This window comes from Lathamus discolor, chromosome 3 (genome assembly GCF_037157495.1).
Source record: "Lathamus discolor isolate bLatDis1 chromosome 3, bLatDis1.hap1, whole genome shotgun sequence".
Taxonomy (NCBI): Eukaryota; Metazoa; Chordata; class Aves; order Psittaciformes; family Psittacidae; genus Lathamus; species Lathamus discolor.
Window position 1 is genome coordinate 53442660 of NC_088886.1, and position 21967 is coordinate 53464626.

A 21967-nucleotide genomic window follows, 5' to 3' on the forward strand; every position below is an offset into this window, starting at 1 on the left:
AAAATGCCACCACCAAATGTATAGAAGTAGGTGATACAGCAATTCTATTTTGGATTCTGTTCTTACCAAAACATTCAATATAGAATATAAATATTTTTCCAAAGAAAAATTAAATATACAGTATCTACAATAAATTTTCACTTTCAAATAAAGAGGAAATGTTGATTATACTCGATTAAGTCTGTGTTTTGCCACTGAATTTGTTACTACATCTATTCCATAGGGTTTATAATATCCTATATAAATACACCTGTGTTACTGTGATGCAAAGTATTCCAAGCTACTTGGATATATACTTCAACAAGCTGAAGTTAATGCCCTACTAAGCATTTTCATGAATGTAAAATGCCAAACTTTACATGTTTCTTGCACTGGTAAGTATAATAGGAGGGATTGACTGAAGCATTCTTTTGTTCATGTCATTAGAGGAGAGGGAGAAGAAGAAAGGAAAGCAGAAAGTGTAAGAAAGCAGGGAAGCAACATACAGACAGAGGATAGGACTGCAAATGACATTAGAAGAGTGCAGTTTTTTAAAAAGGTATTCACCAGGAACCTCAGTCTCTGGAAAGAAAACTGATTCCTGATCTGAAAAATGGAAAAATTTGTATCCTCTTTGTAAGTGTTCTGGCTGCACCAATAAAATATTTCATTCCCCCCCCCCCCCCCAACTTTTTTTCTAAAAGCAGCAAGATTCTAAATACCAGCTAACGACACAGGCTGCAGAGAATATTCTGCAGGCACATCTGAATGCACACTATGTAATGCAATCTTATCAAACAAATACAGCTGTAACTTCAGCATTCAGATAATAGTTTTTAAAATCAAATAAAAATAAAAAAAGAAATAGATCAGTAGAGCAAATCCTGACATTTTGCCAGCTCTCTGAAGGCAGGGTGGAGCCACACAAGGCCTCGTTAATATCAGCTCCAAAATAAGCAGCCAAAATGACAAGAGGTTCAAGCACCATGTCAAAGCTCAGGCTGATGCGCAGTGAACCATGAATAGGCTCCAAACACCAGTCATGTTCACAGGTTCTGGATTCTGAACCCAGTTTAATTTTACAAGTGCAGACAGGCCAAACTCCAATGACAGATGGAAGAACAAACACATCACATCTCATGCCAGTTGTTCTCTAGGCACATTCTGTTATGTCACGGGTTAATCATTGTCACTTCATGCAGCCACACATTACACGGTCTATTAATTATTACTTAATGTCACTACACTACTAAATGATTTGATAAATTCTATTAGTAATTAGAACTGCTCATGCACTGGCATTCAATAAAACATTTCTCTTCACAGTGCCTGATGAAGAGCCAGAAAGAGAAAATACCTGTTTATCAGTCTTACTGACAAGATGCTTTTTATCTGGACTACAGCTGTTTTCTGTGCTTGTTATTTCATCGGTAAGTACAAAATACTCATGACAATACAAAAATTGAGACTAAATTCAGCTCTGTGTAGAACAAACCATTGCATCTCTTTATACACAATTAGAACAGAGAGAAAGATGTCATGCCAAAAGCTAACACTGTTATTTGTTATTCATCTAGAAAAAAGTCAAACAAGAAAAAGAAGCATTCTGACACCAGGTGAAATTAATCTTAGCACTTGTATTCAATTGTTTGACATTTTAAAAACTTGCAGTCAAGCTGATAATTTGTTTACCACTCTCTTTTATGGACAAATTTTATTACTATAGTATTTTTGCAAATTCTGCGTGAGAACTAAATGAACTGGGTTTGTCTTATAAAAATTTCATTTCTGATTACTTGAGGAAAGGATACTTGAAGCAAAGTCATCTCTCTCAGATCTTTCATTTGCCATCTGCTTGGAACCGAGTAGAAAGACATGGTACCTGAACTGCCTTCCTTGTCAACCTTCCCTGAAATCAATGTGTATTTAAGTAAAATTCTCATTTTGACAACATTGCATATGTTGCAGCAACAACTTAGAAAATGTAATAGTGATGTTTAGCTCATACTTCCCATTGTGAACCACCTCTTAAGACTGTGGGGTTTAACATTTTTACACTACTGTGAGTTAAGTATGAGCCAACTCCATCTCTTGAAGAAACTGTTTCAATTCATAAACATTCAAACTCCTTGCATATTTAGCAACCTGCTAGCTCTGTGTTGGATGTTCACCATATTACTTTTCCTGTATCTTTTCCTCTTCACATGGGTATAACATTTCTATGGGATTTTGGCAAACAGCAGCAGTTGGTTGAAGTGCCAACACAGCTGAAAGGCAATTACAGAAATGTAGTAGAGCAGGAGCTCCAAAAGAACACGTGGTATGTATCTTTGGAACCTTTACCTATATATGAACTATCCTTATGTTGTTATCCATATCTTAAAAACCTCCAGTGTTGGAGATGCCACAATTTCCCCAGACAACTTTGTGTCTAGGTAGCTTGATATTCAGAAAGATTCCCTAAAGACTAAATCTCCTTACTCCAGTTCAAGCTTGTTTTTTTCTGGTATTATTTACGCTGACTATAGAGAACAGTTCGGTCTCTTTTTAAGCAGCATAAAACCGTTCATTTATTTGGACACTACTACCACCACCACCCTTAGCCTGAGCTGTATTTCAGTTCAAACAGCTCCAGTTCCTTCACGCATCTTTGTTAGTCTCTTCAAGAGTATTTTCAATGAGACGCTATCTTATACAAAATTTAGTGCCCAAAGCTGGACCATGGTTTTCAGCTGAAGCCTTATGAGAAATTAACAAACTGATTACTTCACATTGTAGATCATGTTCCCATTACTATACACCAAGACAGTATTTACCTTCTTCACAGTAAAATCCTGTTAGCTTATGTTCTGTCCATGATCCGCTTTTACTTTTCTCCTTCAGTCCTTTAATACAGAATGGCTGCTTAGCCTTAGTCTTAACTGCTGTAGGTAATTTTTCCACCTGTAAATGTAACGTCATAGATATTCTTATTTATGTCCTGTTTTCTGAATCACTAATTTATCAGTATCTCGGTGAGGTAAAATCCTATCCTCCAGCCCACTTGCAACCCATGCTTGCATGACATCACCTGAAAATATTTTAAATATATCTTCCAGACAAGAAAAAGTAGTGTTTGTCAAGAATGTTTCTTAGGGAATGGTCATATTTGAAATGGAGATAGCTGAGCACAGTATAAAACTTAACTCCCTATAGATAGACTGAGACCTTAGAGATTTGCAAGTGAAATGTGCAAGCAGGGAATCATTGCTTTTGTAAGCTTGTTAATTCTAAAACCATGTAGCTATTTGGGGTAGCAGGCAAAGGAAATAATGTGATCGGATATACATTCCCATAGAAAACTTTTCTGTATTTATGTGAGTGTTTACTTTCATTCCCCAGAAGATATAAAATAAAAAGGATTTTGTGCATCTGGCCTTATTGTATATATTATGAGGAGCCTTGAGCAACTGTAATCAACCTTTGCTGTCAGGAAGATGAAGCCTGCATTCCCATCCATGTGCAGGAGAATGTAGGACAAAAAGTATGTTCCCCCAAAATATGAATCAAAGTTGCAAGGACAGAAAACCTGCATTTAGATTTTGTTCAGGTTGCTGGGTCTTGATTTTCCACAATATCTGTAAAAAGTCACAGTAACATAATGATTTGGAGAGCAAACTGCCTCTTAATCTTCTAATTAGTATTTTTTACCCAATCCAACAAGATATGCTTACAATTGTAGAAACAGTAGATCTCTCTTTTTAAAATAAAAACTGATTAGAAGACCTGCTATTGTGTACTCTACTTGGAATTTTTCTTGGGAATACAGCAGTTGATATAATGGATAATGTAAGTCCCGTTCCATACTTACTTCAACAATAAAAATGAGTATTACCAAAATAAAAAATAGGCATGATTGCTTTTATATTTTGCTTATATTTTTCTTCACTCCACATTAATATTCCTGATGACTTATATACTTATGGGATTGGGCATGTTGAGTTGTACCACACCTTAGCTGAATTTTATAACAGTCTTTATGATGTGTGTTGGGGGGGGGGGGGGGGGGAATGAATGAAAACAAGCTTCCCTGTCAGCGTGTAGTACATTGAAGTTTTTCAGCCAAAACACTCAGTGACACCAAAGAGTCACACCCAAAACATTACAGAACCCAATGTTCCAGGGAATTTAATCTTTCATCTGTCACAAACACAAGGCAGTCCAAGTTTAATGAAGCTATATTCAGAGGTATATCAAGTCGAGATAGTAAAACTGGGCTACAGCTTCCTCTGAAGGTAAGCATTCCCCTCTCCTAAACATTAAATCAACAAGTTATCTGTGCCATCCTTACCACCATTCTGAGTCTACTTTAAGCAGTATGGAAGCAAAGGAGAAAAAGCTCCAGGCTACTGCATTCACACTGTATTTAAGTAACTGGCCTTTCTGAGATTATCAACTAAGTAGCACTTGACAAGAAAGGGAAGGGAAAACAAAGGATTAAAAAATACATGTACATCTGGTGAAGAGATGCGAAAGGTATTTGTACATCACCCAGTAACTCAGCAGGGTGGGGGCCTCCTGGCACATTCGACATTACTAATGGCTTACAATCTACAGGGACACTATAAAACTACCAGAGAAAAAGGTTCCTTCAATAATACATATTTCTGATAGCCTTATGCATGAGTAATAATTCCAATCCTAGAAACAATATTGCTTCTCCCGAGGAAATCTTTTAATTGCTTTGGAGAAAAATTACAGCTAACTGAAGACAGATTTATAGAGTTATCTGGTAAGACTGGGACCAAGTCCAAGGGTCCTTGATCCCTCTACTGCATTAACAAAGTCTTCCCGTACAGAAGCATTAGAGAATTTCTGTTTCTAATCCAATGCTATCAATAGACATTTAATATTTTGGGCAATCACTTAGAAAAGATATCACATCAGTTTTTTCTAACCCATATGGTATGGTATCAACATTTTCCGATTTCTCCGATCTTCTCTATTTTTGTTCTATCTAAAGCCACATATTACACTATTTAAAAATTAAAAATTAACACAGTTCTGAAAGAAACAAACCAGCCTCATATGCCCCTTGGCAAACTGCCACCTCCAAACCTGCCATTGCTTGTAACTGTGAGTTTACCGAAGGTCAGATTGCAACATTTTAAGACTGACCCAGGTATTTTCTGAAGAGGATATTACCAGGTAAAACAGTGTAACCCAGCAGTCACTCAAACATTTCAGGAGGCTTATTAAGTAAAATCTAACTTCACAGTCATGTAAGCAGCAGAGATGCTTATAATGAATGGGCAGAATACACTACAGCAGATCAGGAATTATAAAGCTAAATTAGAAGCCCAAATCTCATTTGCTATAAAAACAAACGGCTCTTAGCTCTTGAAAAGGAAGTTGCTAAGATAATGCAATGAATCACCCTTCTGCTGTCAATTTCTGATGCTTAATCCTTTCTATATTTCTATTAGTTAATTATACATGCATCATATGCTTTAGCATTTTATGAAAAAGAGGGTATGATTAACATCTCATCTCACAGCTTTATGAAGTTAAATTACTCAAAACTGCTCTTCCCCCATATAGTGGACATCTAGGTAAGAGTTAAAATTGCATGGCACATTTCAAGAAAGGCTAGGAAATGTATTAAGTTCTTTCTCTTAAATCACAGAATCACATAATCCCAAGGGTTGGAAGGGACCTAAAAAGATCATCTAGTCCAACCCCCCTGCAAGAGCAGGGTAACCTACAGTACATCACACAGGAACTTGTCCAGGCGGGCCTTGAATATCTCCAGTGTAGGAGACTCCACAACCCCCCTGGGCAACCTGTTCCAGTGCTCTGTCACTCTTACAGTAAAGAAGTTCTTCCTGATGTTAACGTGGAACTTCCTATGCTCCAGTTTACACCCATTGCCCCTTGTCCTATCACTGGATATCACTGAAAAAAGCCTAGCTCCATCATCCTGACACCTACCCTTTACATATTTGTAAACATTGATGAGGTCACCCCTCAGTCTCCTCTTCTGCAAGCTAAAGAGACCCAGCTCCCTCAGCCTCTCCTCATAAGGGAGATGACACATTCCAAGAATCAAAGTTGTATGCCATTGATGAGTCTACCTGAATTTGATGAGAACAGATACTGCTGTGGCTTGCCAGAGCACCATTCACTGCATACACACACAGCATCTCTGCTTGTCATTTTACCTCATGCCTGCTGTACTGGTCCTGGTCAAGATGGTGTTAAACTTCCTTTACACCAGCTCTTACAATGCTGTGTTTTAAATCTGTGACAAAAAAACACACAGAAAACACCTTGATGTTTTAGCCTTCTCTGTTTCTCACTCTGTGCTCTGCTTCTCAGAGATTAGAAGTTGGTAGGGGACACAACCAGGTCCCCAAACTAACCAAAGAGATACTCCATGTCATATAATGTCATGCTCAGCAATAAAATGGGGAGGAGAGAGTGCTTCATCTGTCACTCAAATGGAACAAGCAGTGCTCTCTGAACAGAACTTGAATTTCAGATAAAACTGACGTAAGGCTCTCAGCAGCCCCGTTTGTAGCAAATGTTAATTTACTGTTGTGTCAATACAGTTGGTGAAACCGTATGACAGTGCTAGTGTATAAGTTGTATCTGTCACTGCAGTTCTTTCTCTGAAGTGTTGCAACACTGCAGGAAACAACTGCAGGAAAGAGAAACAAACATTTTTTGCACTGACCATCAAAGTCAACAGAACAAAACCTGGGTCTGAGGCTGAGTATTTTGTATAAACAAGCCCTGCTTTTTTCTAGACAGCACCTCTCTCACCTTTATGAACTGCTAAAACCTTGAGATTTGAGCTTTTCTTCTCCTTTGTAGAGCACCTAGGATTTGCCTGTGAGGCAAAGGAGGAAGGTACCCATCGGCATAATGTTCATTGTTCAACTTAGACTTTTTTCTTTTTCTTCATGCTGAGATTTTCAAATAAGCTTCCAAGCCTTACAACTGAAAAAAAAAATATTCAGAACACAGTCACAAGTGGTTCTTATACCCTAATTACAGTGCTTTCTCAGTTTCTCACCCATCAGAGGACACATCTCGCATGTGAGGGGAAGGAGAGCATTTGTTTCAGAGTATGATATTATTAACAGGAGAATTTAACTGAGAAACACTTTTGCATCTCACATCAGGTGTGACTTAGTTATGTGATATGTTCATGGGTGACAGGAATATTATGTCTTACATCTGTAGAGATGTGTAAATGTCTCATTAAGGTTAATAATTATCTGTTAGGACAGTTCCACAAGATAATCTCTCCTACTGAAAAAATAGAAGCAACACAATAAAATAACATTGCAGTTGCATCATCACTCACCTCACTGAGCTAATTCATCTTCAGCAATATTTTTATAAACATATTAATAATGAAATCTTGTTAAAAATGCATGACCGGGTAACACCATGAAAAGGTTATCAAGTAGCCCATGAAATTAAGACACAGACCATATTTTCAGTTTTGAGCTCAATTCAACCTGAATTTGTAAGTTAATTCACATATGACAGAGGAAGAAAGCAGAATGTGGAAGAGAAAGGACATCGCTATGAAACATGACACATAAAAGAATATCTAAGAACGACTTTTAAATCAAAAAACTAGAAGTATCATCTTTGACAGACAAAAGCCAATGGAATATGACTGATTCCACAATGTTCTGTATATATACAAACCCCAAAAAGCAAAAGGAACAAGCAAAAAAACAAAAACAATCAAAACAACCCAACCACAAAAAAGAAAAAGCAACCAAACCAAACCCACCCCCCCCCCCCCCAAACAAAAATCCCCACCACCTTCCTGTATGTAGCAGAAGGCAAGTTATCCCGACAATAAAAAGCTCTCAAGGAAAGCTATGCTATTCCATTTATATTGACAGCTCAGTTTTAAAGCTAAACAAGGATTATACAAAGCTGGGAAACCAAAACAGAACATTATCAACGTGCTCACAAAGAAGTGGTTAGACAAATGAAGCACTAACTTCATACTAGCCAATTACGCATTTTGACACATCATTAAACAAAAAATTAGCCAGTTTATTATATTTAACATATTTACAAAATACTACAAATTAAAGTACGGTAATTCCATTATTGCATGACAACAAAACCTCCATACAGACAAAAGCAGCACATGAAAGAGACACTCCAGGATATTTAGGAAGTCTTTGGTACTCAAAATATAGTTTAAGATGCAGCATTAACTCAATCAATACAGGGCATTAAACACAGACAATGATATGTAGATTTATGCCAGAAAATAAGTTTAGCTATGGCTTTCATTTTTCTTAAGGACTGATTACTGGACTCAGGAATTGCTTAAAAGCTTTACAGCAACTTTAGGATGGAGACACTACTCAAAATTATTCCAAAACCAAGCTGTTGAAAATAACTGATATATTTCTCAACTCATACTCAATTAAACTGCCTCTTCCCAGAACTATACGACAGCAAAGCACTAAACACAGGCCTAGAGCCTATTCCTCTATTCCTTGAGCAGGCAAAACTGTGAAAGAAGCAACTTTGTCTACTTAAGGAATTTAGGTTCAAGCTCACAAGAGACAATAAGACTGCATGGCAAAACATGATCAAAGACAGTATACCATAGTCTACACTGCTATACACATCATTTACAAAATATGTTTTATGCATAATCTACATATTTACAAATGCTCTCAATTATTCCATCAAGTAATGTACTCAACACACTCACAGTTTACAAAATTTTGAGGTAAATCTTTGAAAAGTTAGAACATCAGCAGAGTTTCATCTGCAAAGCTGAATCTCACAAGTGGAGGATTTGTAATTAGAAGATCCTCTCTTCACCTGGTCACTCAGCATTGTATGCCAGGTGTAGCAGATGGGTAAAATGGTTGCAGAGATTAAGGGGATTCTTGTGCTGTGCTTGGTTCCTCCTGATGGCCAGAAGGAGGCCAGAAAGAATCAAAGAACACAGGGGGCAGACAATAAGAATCTGAAATATGTACTGGCAGATTCTGCTCTGTTGGACAAGTAGTGGATATTATGTTGCTTGTAGAGTGAGAAAAGTTGCTGTGTTAAATTGTGCAGTGTCTATTCACACTAATTGCAAGAAGCCTATGTGAAAAGACGGTGGGGAAAGGCAAAAGGGACCATGTAAGACAGCATGAATTAGCTTTCTTGATTGGTCAACATTACCCTAGACATTAAATGTATTTAAAACCTTAATTTTCCTTAGAATTTTTCAATTCAGGTCAGACATTATCTAAATACTCAAAACTGCACATCTGAAGACATCACCCATGTTTATTTTTGCTTATAACTACATCACCTGACTCAGCATAAATATATCAAAACACTATCTCCCCCAAAGGGGTGGACACTACTTTACAAGGCCTGATATTTCAAACTAGCTAGCCTAGACATATTTTTCCTTGGTGATGTTCTTAAGAATGTAACAAGATCACTCAGTCATTGAAATGCTGTTAACATCCCAGGGAACAAGAGACAAAAGGGCAAAAAGAAGTCTTCAAGTTCCCTTTGCATTACCTTATAAGAGCACAGATGGTGATATAAACTCCTTTCTAACTAGGAAAAGACAGTTTGCAGTTGAAAGCATCAAAGTTTATCTGAATCAATCAAGAGGTTAAGATAAACAATTTTGTTCATGAGAGGTGACATCTTGCATTAGTATGTTCTCTTACAGAACAGGTTTACAGTATTTAATATTAGCACTGAAAATTTTAAAACTGATCTTGTCATGAGTTTTAAAGTCCTCATTTGCACTTTTTGGGTCAGCTGCATAAATGAAAAAAACACTCACACAAAAGGACTTGGGATAACAAAGAAAGGATCCTATAGTTCCACTTTGTGGATGCTTTTTTAAGAAATACTACATCATCATCACATATTTTTAAGATGTTGTCTTTAAACAATTTAGTAGAAGATTTAGGCAAGACCTCAAAGTAGTCAGTCAACTAATTATAGATGCATTAATGCTATTCATGTTTACTATGTATTTCCTTCAGAACATTTTTGTGAGTGTAAAACTGTTTGTAAGATGATAAGTAAAGTAGTTTGATGTTTCAAGACAAGTCTACTGACTATACTTTATACCCAAAAGGAATGGCTGAACTCTGGTTTCTGCATGCACTGATAAGGAATAATAAGCCTTCATCTTCTTATACAAGCACAGATGTCAGCTAGAAGAAAAGAGACTTATTAAATATTCAGCCATAGCTAGTATTTCATGGTGTAGTACAGGGTGAAATGAAAAGGTGCATAAAGAAATTTGTTTTCCAGAGATCTTGCAGGAAGGTAAGGGTTGGACTTTGTACTGATCCCCAGTGATGTCAAACCAGCAGGTTGTTTCTTGCACAGCTCTGGGCAAGGTAATAATCTGTCAGCACAGCCTTCTGTATAAATCCCAACATTAAGACTGTACGGTTCAGACAGACAAAAAATGCTGCTCTTTAAATACTTAACAAGACCAATAATACTTTGAACATATTAAATTTTTACAGTCCCTGAAACTGCTGGTCAGCAGAGGAAACTTTTTAATTCATTCATCCTCTTCTACATAAGTTGATGGAAACCACCCCACCTAAAAAAGAGAAAAGCAGAACAAAATAATACATGAGACGCATTTTTTCTTTTTTTTTTTTTTTAAGTGTCTGAACTAGGCAAAACAAGGATGGGTATGTTAGGTAAATATAGGAACAAGATTACAAAGATAAACTTGACTGACCTGCTGCAGGCCAGTACCCTAAAGAAAGGAATAACTTGCAGGTATGATGATTTCGAGACTAAACACACACACAACCCCCACACCCCTAACCCCTGCCCAAAACATGCCCAAATTGGAAACCTTAAGCATTCAGAAAGACATCTAGAAAAGCCAGAAGCAATAGTTTTACTCCAGGAAAGATGTTTCCATTTTTTGAATGAGCAGTTAAATATTTAACAGGCTTCAATGACATCCAGGGAATCCTCTTACAAAGCAAATAGTGACTAATTTGATTGCATTACTTGAAGTTAAATTCCATTGTCACCAAGAGGAGTTTTAAATATGACAAAACTGGAAGAGAGAGTGCAGTTTTTTATACTTCATAAGATACAATATTATCTCCATTCTAAAATTGATTATGTGTCAAATAAGGATTATATGAGACATAAAGGGACACATAGTCATGTATTTCTTCTTGTCTTCTCTATTTGCTTTAGGTTTTTCACTCACAAGTCAATTTAGCATTCATGAAAGACCTGAAAACCAAACCTAGACAACTACCACAAGGAGTAACTGCATAAATTTTGGTTGAGACTCGTTGCCAAAATATTTCCAGAAGCAAGCTTAAGATCTGAAGTCCAGGCTGTGGAAGCTATCAGGAAGAATGATGGCATAAAATGGGCATCCTTTAGTATGTGGATAGCTACGTTAGAATGAGATGCTCTGTTTTCTTCACATGCAAAATGTATATATAGGATGACCACTACTTCTGCTTCCCTACTTCTTGTCTAGTTGACTTTTTAGATCATAACCAGGCTCATGTACATAAAAAAGTTCTTCTAATTGCATAAAGCAGTAAATCCAGACATCTGCTTCACCAGGACTTTCAACTTTAATTTCCAGCTTCCAGCTTTCTTCCACCTTGCATTCACTGACCCTGCATCTCTGCCCTTTAGACATAGAAACAGTAGCCTCAAACACTTCTGACCAATCTGCATTAAAGAGCAACATACAAAGATTATAACAATATAGCCTTTATAAACCAAAACTGAAGCCTCACTTCCACACAAGTCTTAAGAGTGCAGCGTGAAGTGACTTTGTGAAAATACCTGCTAAATATGCCACTTCCTATGAGCCACATTCTTTGAGACCAAAGAAGCAGCCTCCTATAAAAAGGTAGCTGATTCCAATACCTTCTAGTCTGGCAGAAAGGTGTGGAAATCATTCTGTGTTAAACTGCTTAAGAGACTTCCACAACACAAGAAACCTGAGCTTTTGACCCCAAATACACAGCAACACAGTTCAAAAAAGTTCAGCTGTACCTGCACTATTAATCCTGGTCATTTTCCAACCATATTATCCTGCCCAAATATTCAGACTGGTAGTTCACATTAAATAACCAATTAAAAACCTGCTTGGTAAGAATTCTGCCTGGCTTGTATGAAGCAGAGATGAGAATATGTTCTATCTTGTGACTTTAAATATACAAAGAGGGTTTATAATTTAGGAACACACTTTTTTTTTTTCCACAAAATCACTCAGTGAAGGCAGAAATAAGACAAAGGAAAAAAATCAAACAACCTTACCCTTCCATTTACTTCACCTCTCCACCAGCCATTCGCACTCATCTTGGTATAAATTTTTACAACATCCCCTTTTAGCAAGGATAGTTCTCTCATGTCTCTTGCACAGAAGTCATACCTGGCAATGGCAATGCCTATCACCTTTGGGCTTAGCACTGGAATGAAAGAGATGTTGATATTATTAGGGTTTGTAAATTGAAGGCTACCAAAATAATATAGACAGCAGTACTGTAAAATATAAAAATGATTTCACAACAACATAAACTGTCATTACGTTTACGCAAATGTGAAAGCATCTCCACTAAATAGATAAAGGTTCAAACATAGGTGAATGACGCAAAAGTTGAAGGGATTTTATGATATTTTTTCAATGGTTTTTTTTTATTTTTAGAGAAGAATCAAACTACATGAACAGGAAATGAAATCTCCTACCCCAAAATTGCTGAATATGTTCACAATTATATTTTTTTGCTTCATAATAAAACTTATTGCCAGTTACATGCAGCAACATACTTTACAGGTCACTAGCTTCTTTCCAAAAGGATTTATTAGCATTTACAGTTGATTTAACTTTAAACCTCTAATGAAGCAAAACAAACACAATAAGGTGCTGTTCTTTCAAAAACAACTCCAAGTTAAATATTAATGCACTTATAATTGGAAGCTAACATCAGCATGAGCAAAAAAAGTAAAGAGTTTCCACAAGAAATTTGTATGGATTATTTGCTACAGCCTGCATTAACACTGGCTGATGTAAATCTACTCTTTCCATGAGTTTATTCTGTAAATCACAGAGAAAAAAAAAAAGATTAATTTTAAAAAACAACCCCCTACACCCAATTTTATGGGAAATTATATTTTCAACCCTGCTACAGAATGTCCACAATTGCAAAAGAAATCCCTGTATCTTCCAATGAGAGGCAAGTGGGCATGGCACCTCAGAAGTAAAGATCTGGGACTTGAACAGTTAAGACTTTAGTTTTAGCAAAGCCTTCAGCGATGTAACACTAAAAGTTTATAGCTAGTTGCCTTTAATTCAAACCAGGAACACAAAACATGGCAAATGAGCTAGAAAATCTTGACAGTTTCAGCTCTGCTTGTATTTAAGGTTTCTTCTGACCCCACTGGGGACATTTCATAGAAACAGAGGCTTTTGCATAATCATATTCAATATATGAAAATCATCATATACCCCAATATTTTTATCTTATAGACACAATACAAATAATTTATTTTAAAATGAAAAATACTATGTTCAAAATATTATTAGATATATCACAAAAATGGAATACCTAAAAAACTGGTTTGGAGACAGATTATGCCCTCTTTATATTGTGCCATTAAAAGTTTATTCTAACATATCAGGCTACTCATGTGGACTATGCTTATCAGATACTTGAAAGGATGTACAGGATGCCATGAAAAAGAAACAGCGTTGCATTGCTTACATTTGTCATAAAATTTTAGGTGATATAATATTAAACTTCAAACATACTTTTTCCCCTCAAAGCAAGTCATATGTAAATGATACTTGTTTATATCCTGACACGAATGTTATGTCCTATACCTTATCAGCATTGCTGTAATCAGTTTTACAGGGAAAGAGCACATCATGGGCAGTAATTATTTTGGAGTAAAGAAAGAAAACAAAACCAACACAAACAAAAAGAGCAGCTATTGATTGTAAGATCAGTAACCGCTTATAGGTGTGCAGCAATATCACTGCAGATTCAGGGAAGCATCAGAGGATGGAAGGAGTGATTCTAGGGAGCAGGGTATTATTTCAGATTCTAGAAAGGAGGTAAAGGGGCAAGGAAGATTACATGAGGTGAACATGAAAAAATTGGGAAAACACACAAGTACTAAGGAGGGAAGAAACGTATGGAATATTAATAAGAGAAAATACTGAGGAAAATTAGGATAGAAAAAGAAATAGGGGCAGATCTGGGGGAAAGGAGGACTTCAACTCTTCTTCAAGTTGTGAGGCCCGAGAGGAAAAGGAGAAAGGAGCAAAATATATCCAGGAAATTAAGAGACATCATGATAGGAAATGTATAAAAGGAAGTGGTGGAATACAGGAAAATGACAGTCCTAATTTTGGAAAAAATGTCTGGTGACACAGTCACAAAACCAACTTTAGTAGAGACTTAATTTCCAATCAGAGCTCTCCCAAGATAAATGAAACTTGAGGAACGACAGCATTTGAAAGGACATCTGTAGAGATGAGAGAGAGAACAAACACTGAGTGAATGAGAGAGGACAGCTACAGAGAGAATGAGAGAATAGGATTAACAGCAGAGACTGATGTAAAGAAAGTGCCCAACAGGAGAATGTGAATGAGAAATTAAAGAGGGGAAAAAACAGAAAGTGAGGAGAAAAGTAAATAAACTATTGAAAAAGCAGTAATAAATAAACTTTGTGTATTAGGAGTGAGATACTCAGAGGATTAAGAGGAAATAGAGTGAGAAATCTCAGGGAGGTGAAAAAAAATGCAGTTGGGAATGAGAAAAATAAACTTTGACTTAACCTAGCAGGAGAAAAAAAAGACAGCTAGCTTTGATTTACACTAGAATATGTTGGAAAAGTTTCTCATTGACAGAGAGATAGATGTGCTGCAAATGAATGTCAGTACTAGTTTGAGCCACTGATGAAGGAACTGGGGTGCAAATAAAAGAGACCCCATGTGATCACACAGAGCTGGTCTAGATCAACATTTCTGCCTGTGCTTAAATTCCACAAGGGTCAATAGATCATTTTAAAAGCTGTGAACAGATTTTTCTTTCTCCCTGTGGTATGGCCTTCTCAAAATTGTGCAGCCATATTCCCTAAGGGTTGCTCTTGTGTATTTGTTTCCATGCTCCTTGAAGTAATGTGCATTTACTTGCACTCTTTAACCAAACCTCAGTTCTACTATACATGCATGGGCAGCACCTCCAGTAGGGCTCAGCAGTCAGCTTAACCCTTCTCCTGTGCTACCAAATTCCGTATCAGCAGAACTAAGCCAGCTTTGAAGATCCTTCTGAAGAAAGTATCTGATATCATGAAATAAGAATTCACTCACTTACATAAGCAAGTTATTTGGCTCTTTAAAAAAAAAAAAAAAAAAAACAACTTGGTTTTACTAAGAACATATGAAGTAATGTAGCCTATTAGATAATGAAATCACATTCAAAAAGACAGATAAGCTCAAATTTAAGTAATTCTTAAATTAAGAATTACTAAGCAATATCTTCCTTTAATATTTTGTAGTTGTATAAGGCAATACTTTACACAGTTTATTGTGGAATGCAAGAAATTGAATCCTTGCTTTCTGTTATGGTTACTTCAGAATTTCTGATAAAAGAGTTTTTCACAGGAAAAAAGGAATATAATTTGTTGACTCCATATTGGGAATATATGGAATGTGTGATAGGCTTAAAGTAATACTGAGTCTTGTTTGCTGCTCTATTACTGTAGGCCACTTCACCATGGAACAGATGGAACGTGTTTTCATGGAATACAGACCAGTTTCACTAACAATGGACCTTACAATCAAGTACTGTGCAGCTATATGAAAAAGGTCATCTTCTATCCTCACCCAAAAGGATAGAAATACATGGTATTTACCTACAAACCAGAGCCAGAACTTAACTCCTTTGTGTTCTTTGATTCAAATGAGGTGAGTGCTTCAGAAATCCCACTGAATGTCATGACCACAGAGTGAACAGCTATAACAGTATTCTATTCATCTTTTCTACAGATGTGTCCCTTTATATTTCAAATGGAAGAATGCTTTAAAGCTTGAATTCTCCATCAATGTTTTGACTAATGAAAGAAAGGAAAAGTATCTGCCCAAAAAAAATCAGTATGCAAAGACATAGAAATGGAAGAAACAGACTCCAAAACAGTTAACAACTGAGGGGCAAAACATACAAGAGCACGATAGGACATTGATATTTAAATCCCTGGGATAAATTGAGGGAGAGCTCATTAGAGATAATCACAGCACAAGAAAGTACACTAGCCATTCTACTACTAAGCTGCTACCTACGTCCTTTTCCCTGCGAGAAACCATTGAAAACCTTAAAAAACATCTCTGAGCACTAAACAGTTTGGACGACTTCCGTGGGGGGCAGGTGTAAAACTTACTGCCCACTCAGATCTTGATTACGACTATACCCACATTCATGCATGCTAGACAGCTCCCTTTACTTAGAGCAAAAGCCAGACTCAATCCCAATTTGCACAACCTCGTTTTCCACCCCCTGTACACAGAGTTGTGTCAGTGTAACCTGAGTGAACATTGCATTCCCAACAGTAGTAACTCTTCAATACGCTCCTGAAAGGCATTCACCTTCCTACTAGCAAAATTCTTCTTGAGTTGTCCAGCAGTGGAGTTCACCTCTTGGAACACAGAGCAAGTCACAGACATACTGATGCACCAATTAAGACTACAACTGCTACCACTTGAAGCATTTTTATGCAGTCTCTTAATTTAAAATGTTTGCATCTATTAAAGCCAAAGATGGTTAAATGAGAACAAAGGAAACAGTATTTAGAAAACAGATGGGTAAAATTAGTTAACAGTGTTAATGCAGAATTTAAAGAAAGCATTTTCTACCAAAAAAAAAAAAAAAAAAAAGAAAAAAAGCTATTGCATTCTAAGATGCCTCTGCAGTATGGTTTGCTGCAGGGATGGGACGAATATGTTAACTGTCTACAAGCAGTGAAATTTTCAGGTTTGTACATTTGAGCAAATACATTAAAATACAGATAGCTTATAGAGGTCAACTACGTAGCAAAGTAACACTATGTGATTAAGTGATCATTAATTGAATATGCTGTGACCGTTGAGCTTTGCGACACCTATTCAAACTGCTTATTGCAATATATACTTTTCAAAAGTTTAATAGTTTGATTTTTGTTACACTCCAAGAATAACATGTAATAACTTAGCTTTTGGAGTCTGAGAAGAACTGCAGTATTAGATTCGTCCCTTCCCTCACTTGCTGCATACAGAAACAACAGAAACAAATTTAGAAGAAATATAAAAGCAGTAAAGCAGTACCTGACCAGAAAGGAGTGGAAGAAGGGGGAACAAAGCTGTAGTCTGGAGGAGTTACAAAAGAAAACCCACAGAACAAAGAAGGGGCTTAGAGAAAGAAAGAGAAAAAGAGAAAAGCAAAAGAACATTGAAATATTGGCACAAGATTTAAATAATAGTTTTTTAACTATATAATTCATTGATAATAAGGAAACTAAGGTTCCCTACTAAGGATGTCTGGAAGGAAATTGACTATAATAACTAGAAAATTTGGATCTATGATTTAATTTTTAACAATTGCATTTTTCAAAAAGTAAAGTAGAAAGAAGACACCCCTATACAGGGTTTCAGAGAAGCAAATTAAAACTGCAGACTCCTGTAAATATTTTCAGATCTAACAGATAATTTTTTTCTTCTTTGATTTTGTGTGTCTCACTTCTTAGCAGTACAAAAGCAGGAACTTGCACATAGGAAAGAATTCCTCCTGAGCCCAGGAATATTAATCACACACCCTTAATTAGGAATATAGTTTAAGTACCAGTTGAATTGGGGTCTCATAACATGCATGGAAAAATCTATTTATTTTGCCCTGGCAATTATTAACGTCAATAGGAATTCCACAACTAAACTCCATCCTCTAAGGCCCAAACAGTATTGCTTATCTTTGCAGGTTTTGCTGACTTGAGAGAAAACCCCTGAGCCAGAAAAAATGGGTAAATTTGGCCTAGGTAGAACCAGCACATCATCCTAACCCCTGTAACAGCTCCCATAGATGAAAAGCCTGAGGTGGACTCGAGCACGGACAAACCTAGGGTCAACATATCTTTGAAAAACAAAATCAGTTCAAATGAACTAAAATAGCTTCAAATGTAACTACAGTTTATTGACATGTTCTCATACTTTGTCCCTCTTTCGAAGAGGCAACGATGATATGTAATGTACAAAGTTTAATAAAGTTGGAATCTTTGCTCCCAGCTATGATTTGGAAAGAGAAGTCCATCCTCAAACAGAGAAATTATGAAAGCAGCATTTAAGTTATGCCTAATAATACCTATACTTACTGACCAAAAGTGTTCCTTGAAAATTTATCAGGTTATATACATCACATATGGCTGCTTGCCTGAATTTATTCTTGTGACTACACATGAAACAAAATCACTTTGCTTCAAAATGGCTATTTGCAGGAATGATGACTAGAACTATTTCATGCAAAGAGTTAACAAAGAATCCATGGTGGAAGTAATGATACAGTTTTGTGCCTCTTACCTGGATGAGAATAGATACATTTGTGACAACGAAACTACCAGCATGAATAAAACAAATAGGACCAATGCTGTATTTTAATGTTCATAAGCAACAGCTTAGTTATTAAGAAAATAATGATAATAAAAAATCCTACAACACAAACCAACAGCAGTTTAGGTTAGTATCTCAAAGTACTACAAAAGAAACATACTCAAGGGCCTCTTGCATACTATGAACTCCCTTCTGATCCTTCACAGTTATTTTCTTTTCTCTGCCTGTAATACTAAAAGGATTACCTGAGAATGCATGAGGTAACCTGAGGTACTCCTTTATGCTAAGGGTAGTAACCCCAGTTGACAGCTGTGTGTAGAAATATTAAACAAACCAAAAGGGCAACTTGAATGAAGTAGTGTGCCCATTCTTAGAGACAAGTAACTGCCTTTGTTTCTACAGAAGCAGTGTGCAGGCATAAAGACAGCTTATGTGCTATAAAGGGGGTGGCTGATCCTTTCCTGTGAATACATTATCTTACTTATTTGAGATCTTTCTGTCAGATATAACTGGAGGTTTGGTTTTATGTGTCAAATTCTGGACAACTAAATCTATCTGGGCAAGGAAATCCTAATAGACTTCTACAGATAACTAGTCTATTTTTAAACATCACTGATAAGGGCTTTGGTATTGGCTTTTAAGGAGAAAGGCTTTCTTTGGTTCCCTTAAGATCAGGGTGATATCTTTATTTTTTTAATTTTACTTTATTAACAGACACTTTTGCAGAGTTCATGCATTAAGGAGTAGAATGACATGAAATAATGTCCCTAGGCCATAGATGATGAAAACCAGTCACTCAGTATTTGGCTTCATCATTTAGGTTACATTAAAATCTAAATTTCATGAAGACTCTGATTTCTCAATATGACTGTGCTCCACATCAGAAGAACGGAATGACGTGCCAAAAATTATTCTGTAGAAGAACGTCAACTTTTCTTCCATTTTTGTGTTTATTTCATTAAATGGTCGATCACCACTCTAATGTAAGAATTAGTATTTTTCTGTGTAGCAAAACAAAATTTGATCATGCTATGTCTAGAAAAGGCTAAGACTGGAAAATTAAGAATAACAAATGTACCCATTTCCCAGAATATCTTAATCATTAAATTATATTTCTATATTGAAAAAGCTTAATGTCTGACAGCTTTTACAGCCACATTAAAAACGCATAATAAATATTAGAAGAGAGAGGGTGGCTTACTCAAGACCAGGAAACTAAAAGGTAAAGTTCTAATTAAAGGCAGAATTCAAGTTAACTACCTTCATAAAATGAATTTTTGTTCTAAGAATCTAGTAGTTGCTGAAAGGAGAACCAAATTCACTGAAAATTTAAGAAGTTTCAAGGTGATTTATTAAGATTCATATCAGAAACTACAAGTAAACTGAAATGCTACTTGATTTTGTTTCCTTTGATTGGTAAATGAAAAACATGACAGTGACTAAAGTTTAATATAATCCTCACGTTATTCTAGAAAGTGGATTTTGGTACTGCCGTTCAATTTCACAGCAGCACAAAGATTTTGGCAGCAGAGAATGATACAACTCTGTCAAAGTCCACAGTGGTTCAATTTATGTTTTTTAGAAGTATATTTATTCTGTCAATTATATAAGCTAAAGAACATCTGCTTTCAATAAGAAACTGATGTCTTTTCAGAAGATGACCTCATTAAAAAATCCAGATACAGTCATGTGAGCAGTATAGTGCAATAAACTGAGTTGAAACCCAAAACTTCCTTAAAATCAGCTTCAAGCTGCCCAAGTCCATTGCATTCACTGGTTTCAGCCCTGAGCTTGTTAAAGGTATGCTGAATGTGACATTGAGTAGTTGCTTAAGAGAAAAAAAAAAAAGGTAAAGAGTCCCTCTCTCTCGTCAGCTGACTTCTCTGGCTTCCTTTCAAAAACTGTTTTTCTTGTCCTCAGAATAAACCTGAAGAGGTCAAAAACAGCTGTGTGGCAGTTCTCACTGAGGGCTGTGAAGTCAACTCAGCATCTAACTCTGCCCCATAAGTTGTTTCCTCTACGAAACAAAACTACAGCCTAACATTTACCAACTCCTGTTCAAATCCAGCTCAGCAGAATTTACACAGCCTAGATATATAGTTATTCCAGCATCAGCTTGGTAAAAAGCAAAAGGATAGCTTTAAAACTATGGGGACACACCCACAGGGACACGCTAACACTTCAAAAGAAAAACTGTCAAACCCATTAAATGATAGTGTCATCCAGAGACAATACAGGTAGGCTAGCAGAATTGCAGAAATCTATTAGATTTTATATGAGGCACTTGAAAATTGAGAGGCTTTTTGATCAGTTTGGCCTAAGACAAAACCTGCCAGTTCCCACCAGCATATACTGTAACATTAAACAACTGATATTTATGGCAGCTGAGAGGCACTTTCTCGTCTTCTTGACTAAAAAAAGAGCATCCCAGACTTATTTCTCTTACTCTTCCATATACTACCTATAAAATCTTGTCAAAGTAGACGTGTTCTTTTCGTTTATATGTGGACTGAAGGTAATGAAGATGTACTGTAAATCTTGTATCCTGTAAAGCATGAAACAATTGGGCTAATATTCTTGCAGACTAATAAGTTGCTGGACAGTACAGATAGATTCTAACTGGCCTAAGAATGAAAAACACACAAACTGGTTCTGCTTACAGTCAATAATAATTCAAATAAATGCAAAGCAAACTAAGTGGGGCATATCCTCTCAAGAGTTAAGGCCTCAAATGCTATGAAGAGGCAAGAGATGAAGAAAGCATGAGAGATGACAAGAGGAGGAAAGAGGCAAAATGAGATGGCAAGCTAAAGAGAAAAAAGGATGTGATGGAAAAATTCACTAAGAATGGAGATGTACTGAGATACAGCATAGCAGGGGGACAACTGAGAAGTCCTAGGAAGCAGTGAAAGAAAACAGAAATGGAAGGAATAAAGAGGAGATGGGGGATGGAGACAGAGTAAATGAAATGCTCAGAGAAACACTGGTATCCTACAATCATCTGTCCTAAATTATCTTCACTTTAATTAGGAGAGGAAGAATGTCCCCAGAGTTATAGAAATGGTAGGGAACAGAGGCAAGCAAGTAAACAAAAGCTCACAAACAGCAAATGAAAATAACACATCCAACTTCATCGTCACAAAGACTAGACTAGACCCTACGGTCTTTCACAGCAGTCTTCATATTGTTAAAATCCCCATTAATGTTTATTTTCCTCTTATTATCTGTTGCAGTACAAAGATATAGCCATTGTCTGCAAAATTGCAAATCTAATATTTGCTCTTTGGCAGAAACATAATATACCTTCCAGAGACCAGCCATGTGGGAGTTTTTACCATTAACACTGAACTTGTA

General features: G+C 36.4%; 1 protein-coding gene and 1 long non-coding RNA gene across 3 annotated transcripts in view; both read right to left on the reverse strand.

Annotated features, from left to right (window-relative positions):
• Positions 1 to 1805: 1805 nt before the first annotated feature.
• LOC136012240 (uncharacterized) lies at positions 1806 to 6843 on the reverse strand. Its single transcript, XR_010611635.1, has 3 exons — positions 6784 to 6843; positions 2796 to 2922; positions 1806 to 1888 (listed from the first exon to the last, which is right to left on the reverse strand). It is a non-coding gene; the product is annotated as an uncharacterized LOC136012240 (long non-coding RNA).
• Positions 6844 to 8022: 1179 nt separating this feature from the next.
• VAV3 (vav guanine nucleotide exchange factor 3) overlaps positions 8023 to 21967 on the reverse strand; it is a 161637-nt gene continuing 147692 nt past the window's right edge. For both annotated transcript variants that reach the window (XM_065675231.1, XM_065675230.1), the window contains 2 exons: positions 12298 to 12449; positions 8023 to 10588 (listed from right to left, as the gene is read on the reverse strand). In XM_065675231.1, coding sequence (XP_065531303.1) covers positions 10547 to 10588; positions 12298 to 12449 — 194 coding nt within the window. In that variant the 3' untranslated portion in view covers positions 8023 to 10546. The remainder of the gene's footprint in view (positions 10589 to 12297; positions 12450 to 21967) is intronic.